The sequence below is a fragment of the Epinephelus fuscoguttatus genome, linkage group LG7, assembly GCF_011397635.1.
Source record: "Epinephelus fuscoguttatus linkage group LG7, E.fuscoguttatus.final_Chr_v1".
NCBI classification, from domain to species: domain Eukaryota; kingdom Metazoa; phylum Chordata; class Actinopteri; order Perciformes; family Serranidae; genus Epinephelus; species Epinephelus fuscoguttatus.
Genome location: NC_064758.1, coordinates 27231938 through 27238361, shown reverse-complemented (window position 1 = coordinate 27238361; position 6424 = coordinate 27231938). Strand labels below are relative to the sequence as shown.

At 36.8% G+C, this 6424-nt stretch overlaps 1 protein-coding gene across 1 annotated transcript; it reads right to left on the bottom strand.

Annotated features, from left to right (window-relative positions):
• Positions 1-280: 280 nt before the first annotated feature.
• rab5if (RAB5 interacting factor) lies at positions 281-6373 on the bottom strand. The gene is made up of 4 exons (XM_049581622.1): positions 6082-6373; positions 3886-3989; positions 3669-3798; positions 281-1994 (listed from the first exon to the last, which is right to left on the bottom strand). The coding sequence occupies exons 1-4, from the start codon at positions 6187-6189 to the stop codon at positions 1953-1955; spliced, it is 384 nt and encodes a 127-aa protein (XP_049437579.1). The 5' UTR covers positions 6190-6373; the 3' UTR covers positions 281-1952.
• Positions 6374-6424: the final 51 nt, after the last annotated feature.

The following is a 6424-nucleotide window of genomic DNA, read 5'->3' as shown; positions in this document are numbered from 1 at the left end:
CAGTTAGAACAGAAATACATGTTCACAGCCTGGTACAAGAAACAATTTTGGTCTCTATAGCTTCATGACAACTGTATGCTAATGCTAAAGACATAAATATTGTATATTTGTCCGTTATTTTGAAGTTTTTTTTTAATACGGAGAAAGCAAAAAGCAAACTAAGATTGCAGAATGCATCTCAGTAACACTAGCATGCAGTCTGACAATAGTTGAATTAGTCATCTGACAGAAACTAACACACTAAAATATCTTCACATCAATAAAAAACAGATACCATCTCTTTGAAAATGGAGGCCAAACAAAGCCCATGTTTAATGATTCCCAAAAGATTTGATCAGAAAATACAATCCTCTCAAACACCAGCTGCGTATCTAATATAACAGTATTGTTACAATAATTTTGCAAGAACTGTTTTTAAAAGTTCTTCACTATAAAATACTGAGAAATATGTTACATCAAACAAGATATAACATAAGTACAAATAAATCTGTGTAATACAAGGTGGATTTGACAAAAGGGACATTGTACAGAATTTACAGACACGTTTAAATTAATTTCAAAACAACAGGTAAGACTTTGATCTGGAAGCTACATGTGAGAATAAAGTAATAAATTTAAATTATTTCTACCCTCCTAACTCGTGCCATTAGTAAATGACATCTAGATATACGAACAGCAAGTCATGGCAGTGCACAGACCAGTTTTTAGCTTAGATCTGTGGACGTTTGCATCTGAAAACGGCATGCACGTTTCCTCCCTCGTTGCTTTGAGGAAATCACTTGGATGGACAGAAAACTTAAATGGTTATTAGTTCCTGACTGAAGTAACAGCGCTGTGATACAACTGATAGATACTGTCATTGGGATTGGATATCAGCTGATATGTGTATCTTACCAACCAGCATTTGTTTTGTTTTTTATATAATAAAATCAGTGAGTGTTCAGCTTCAGTTGGCGACAAGCTTTCACATTTCTTGGACACCAGACTGTTTAGAAGAAATAACAATTGACAGATTTTATTGAAAAATGCTATATTTATATCCATTGAGAAAAACAAACAAACAAACAAACAAAAACATGGAAGCTCAAAGTCACCTCTCAATAGTTCATGAAATCAGATGACTCCACCCTTAAAAGCATAGACACCTACTGTAGCTGCAACCGTGATGTTTGCCTATAATGTGCTTTAATGCCATGCCAATTTTTAACTATTTATTTTTACTCATTATAATCAATTGTGAGGCAAAGATTATCTTTTTAAAAAGGCAAACATAATTTTAGAGAGAGGGATGATTTAACAGTGAAGCCACATCCTTTACTGGCGGTTTTATACATCCAATATGGTGCATTTTGTCCCTAAATTAAAAGGTAACACTTCACACTCATGGACTGATTGATCGCTAATAACTATGACAACACTTTGTTTTTATTAACCACTTCCTGTTACTTAAGTGACCGGCTTATGAGCAGTACACTGGGGTGAATATACATACTAGTTGTTATTTTAACAGTCTAAAATCTGCGTTCATGTCACTTTTCCAAAACAGAAAAAAGGCCCTATGTTAAACCAACAAATATTAAGAATCCCAATTCTGATTTACAGCAAGGTAAATCCTCCATCGCAAATAGAGCTGCAACCAATCTCAGCTGAACTATCCGTTAGTGTTTTGTAAGAGACGATGACGATGACGTAAGGAAGGAAATATAAACATACGAGAAGTGTAATGGAGGGTTGCCTTAAAAAGGAATTAGAGAGGTGTACATTATTTGAACTTGTACATCACGGTGGTCTTGCAGGATCTCGTTAATCAAACTGGGATTCCCATGATTCGCTGCACACTGAAAAGTCATACTGTATGTGGGAGCGTTGACACCCCTCAAGCCGTGGAGTTCCTCTGTCTTGACAATTTACTTCAACAGAAATGTTCGTATTTAGTGTCCAGTGGATTCCTCTCAGTCAAAATGTAGAGCTGTGTAAAAGATTATCCACACCACCTGGCAAAGAAAAAATATGGCACATTAGGCACCAATGATCAAATCATATGCCTCACAAGCAGCAGAGTGAGTCATGTCATAGCAGTAAGCACAGTGAACTAAATACAGACTGACTAATGATGGGCTTAATAAACAAACAAACACTGACTTAAAGTATTTCACTGCTAAAAAGATGGTATTTTCCAAAAACTAGGCTGTCTGTGCAGCAACAAGACAAAAATACTTTTCATTATGGTGCTACACTACCAGAGAAAGCAGAGAAAAATGGCTGTTGTCTTTGCTTTTGCTCAAAAAGTAAAAAACCTACAACTACCAGAATACACTGCGCCGCACCGGACCAATAAACGCTCCAAGCTGGTGGGTGATTTAATGCCAGCTCAGCCATTTTTTCACAGGAAACAATATGGCCACTGGCTGGTGTCTTACAATCAATCCGCTTCTATACTCTTTGTGTCTGTGATGGTGGGCATACAAAAATGCAGAAGTACAATCTTTAGTTCTACTCTTTAGTTCGAGCAACAGCCATAAAGCCAGTGAAAACAGAGCGGATTTGGGCTGGGAGTTGAGCAGGGAGATCTGGAGGGGTTTACTACAGTTCATTTGCACATACTGCCCACTTTGTTATGATACAGAGCTGGTTGAAAATCTGAGAAGTATCCCTTAAGGTCGCCTGTACAATAATTTGCAAAAACACAAATCAAGTTTACTGCATGTCACACGGTGCAAGTGGACTTGTCTAAACGACCGAATACTTCACCGTTTCACTCGTGACTGTCATCATTCATCTGGGACAGCCCAAAAATCATACCACTTAAGGGGGCCTGTAGCAGTCTGGTTTAATTCTCACATCTATTCTCAGCTGGTGCTCACACGTGACAGACTTCTCCGCATGTCACAGATGCAGTGTTCCACCAAGCTTTAAGCATCACAACATTAAACTTTAATTTTTTTTTAAATATTTAAAATATAAGTGATAAAATTTAAAGGTCCAAAAAATTCCACTCAGACATGTGCTTGTTTTTCTTGAGAGGCCACTATGTTTGAATACTTGTTGTTTTATTGTGGATTTTTTTGTATTATATGCTGCATTTTGTTGCATTTTAAATGTGTTGTGATTGGCTGCTGCCTTGGCCAGGTCTCTCTTGTAAAAGGGAGTTTTAATCTCAATGGAACTTCCTGGTTAAATACTGGTTAAATAAAATAAAATAAATCTGTGCACACACGTAAAATGTTAAAGTTAATAGTGTATAGCAACTTGAAACCTGAATTTGATCCCCTGTTTCAAAAACACAACGAGACACTGAACATTAAAAAGTTTAACTCTAAGTTTTTAGCCATCTCTCTTATATCCATCTCAGATGGAAACTGTCTAAATCCTGGTCAAGAATAAAATGTAAAGACTATGCTCAAGGCTTGTTTAATTTAAAATTGAAATAAGTTTAAGATTCAAAAGCTGTTTGTAAATCATCACCCAAAACACTAATTAATTTAATCTCCAAAACCATTTATGCTGTTAAGGGTCGCAGGGGGGTTGGAGTCTGCTCAAAAGCTGCGCAACTGAAACTAATCTCCTACTTGAATCACTGTTCATATGGTATACTCGTCTTCGCACTGTCCCCATCCTATTTTGAACCTCTATTCATAAACAACTGAAATAAATATTAGCATCCCCACCAGAAACAGAGCAAAAGATGTCATGAAGCCTTCTTTGGTGAGTTCCCACGTGCCACCATACTCTTCCTCATCGATCTGCTGAAAGCTGCTGAAGTATACATACAGGACACCAGCGTTGATGATGCAGAATCTGACGAGGTAAACACGTGAACATGTTAACTTTTCTGCCTTTCCTGTAAAGGTTATATGACAGAGGCAGGCTGCACAGAATACTTACATGGCTATTCCCAGGAATCCTTTCAACGGTGCCACACCCCATATCACACCGAGGATTACTGCAATAATTTGCCGAAGCCAGTAAATGACATCTAAAAATTCATCCTGTAAAGAGAAATACATAAACTTAATTTAAAGAAAACCATAACTTGCACAGATGTAACACCAATACTGACTCTAGAAGAACATCACGAGCTGTACAGGACATTATAATCAACTCAAATTTCAAGCTCTAGTTCATTCCACAGAAAAAAATGTTCAAAATAGGAATACATAATAAAATGCTTTGTTTAAAGTCTTGTGTCAAAGTCTGTTTCTCCTTCAAAAAGTGTCTCCCATAGTGCTGACCTCTGTGGTGTGGGTTAGGGCTTCATTTAGGTTGTGTTTAGGTGTTGTTAAAATAACCTCAAGTTGAGGTTGGGTTCATGTTAGGGTAAGGGGAAATACACTCTGACAAAACAAACTTGGTAGATAGAAGAACAACCTACCTCCATCTCTAAAATCAACATTTATATTATCATTATTCAAATAACATCTGAAAAGGACTCTAATTTGCGAAGACTCATGACACTTAATTGATTCATTTGTAATTCATTTTAGCTTGCAAATTCAATTTTTCTAGCAATTTTGTATTACTGCTTAGTCTGGAAACCTTTGTTCAGTTGTTTCTATCTTTTCTTTTTATGTACGACTATTGGTTTTTAACTGGGAAGGTATCTTCATGAGCCATTTTTGGTTTCTTACCTCTCCTGCACAATGTTTAAACTTTTAATTTTCTGTCTTATCTATGCATGTTTATGTCCAAAATAAATGTTAAAATTGCAATTAATCGCATAGCTGATCAACAGAAAATCAACTGAAAACTATTTTCATAATCAATTAATCGTTTCAGTTTTTCTAGCACAAGCAATCTCCTTTTTTCATCTTCATAACCTTGTTAAGGTCAGACCTTTTTGTAACCCAGAAAGATGCAGAAATACTCACTCATGCTTTTATTACCAGCCCTTTAGACTTGCAATTCCCTTTTCACTGGACTACCCAAACAGTCAATAGGTAAACGACAGCTGGTCGACAATGCTGCAGCCAGAGTGTTGACTAAAACAAGGAAAATGGCTCACATTACCCCAATGCTGAAGTCACTACACTGGCTACCTGTGTCTTTAAGAATTTTAAAGTTGTTTTAACTGTTTCAAAAGCTTTAAATGACCTTGCCCCTCCACACAGAGATTTTCTATCATTTTATGTTCCAGCCAGATCACTAAGGTCCTCCACTGCTTTACTTTTAAATATTCCTCATGTGTCTCATAAAAGTGCTTTCTGTTTTTACGCCTCTAATTTATGGAATTCCCTACTTCTGGATATTAAAACGGCAAGCTCTGTCAGTATTTTCAAAGATAAATTAAAGACCTAAGTTTTCAATCTGGCTTTTAAAATGGAGTCACATTACAGTCTTGATTGTAGATTTTAACCATTGGTTTTTACTTCTTTTTTTTTTTTTTTTTTTTAAATCGCTCCTGTTTATTTTTATTCTATTTTACTGATTTGTATACTCTCTTTGTATTCTGTGGAGTTTTAATCGTTTTTTTTTTTGTTTTCTTTTTTGCTTTTTTAATATTTTATTTAATATTTTAGTGTGTGTAATCCAAAACTGCCACGTGAAGCACTTTGTGCTGCATGTTTGTATGAAAGGTGCTACATAAATAAAGTTGACTTCCAGTTTATTTTGTTCCAGGCAAATTTTTTTTAAATAATTCTTAATATTTTACATATTTAACAGTTAATCGATCAATCACAAGCAATAAAAGACTATTAAATTAATCCTTAGTTGCAACCCTAAGCTACTTAGAGGCAAACTAATTTAGTGTGGGAGAATATAATGCAACATTTAATTGGTATTTTATTGACTTTATCCCTTGAATTCAAATGTGTAGGCAGTCATGACACCCTGCACTGTCAACATGTCGTCGACTTCACAGCTACATTTAGAGGAAAGCCCAAACCACACAGAGAATAACGGTTCTCCTTTAGGTTTGACAGCTAACCTAGCCAAACCACATTAATCCTTAGCATGGCAGCTAGCTCCACGTAGCCGTCTTTAAGAGCACCCGACACCAAATTAGGTGCATGAAGCACCTTGGGGCAACTAACAGCGACTACATGGCGGCCGGGCTGCGTTTTAAAAGGACAAGTGACTGACCTTCTCTTCCCAAACAGCACTACTGTTGAAGGCTTTGCTCCATGTGGGCTGTTTTACACCCCCATTCACCAGATGACTTTCTTCTTTCCGCTTTAAATTGCTCGTCATTCTTTGCCGTTTCCTTCGCCTGCAGACGTCGAAAAGTCAAAATCCAAACCTGGCGACCCTTCGAGCTAGATTAAAGTCTCTATCGCAGACTAGGGGAAGAAAGTATTGTGAAATATTAGAAGGTATTAAGGGAATGTACGCTCCGCTGATCTGACAGATTTCAGTCTCTAACCGAAAAAGGCTATCTGAGCATGCGCAACGCTGTTTGACCCCAGCCGCCAACAGCCAATGAGAG

Bases quoted from the DNA above. Each gene is read 5' to 3' on its own strand.
- rab5if (XM_049581622.1), bottom strand. From the start codon at position 6,189: ATGACGAGCAATTTAAAGCGGAAAGAAGAAAGTCATCTGGTGAATGGG. The intron at 3,799-3,885 runs GTAAGTATTCTG...TTACCTCGTCAG, and splicing joins GGATTCCTGGGAATAGCCAT to ATTCTGCATCATCAACGCTG. The intron at 1,995-3,668 runs GTGGGGATGCTA...TTTCTTTGCCAG, and splicing joins CATCTTTTGCTCTGTTTCTG to GTGGTGTGGATAATCTTTTA.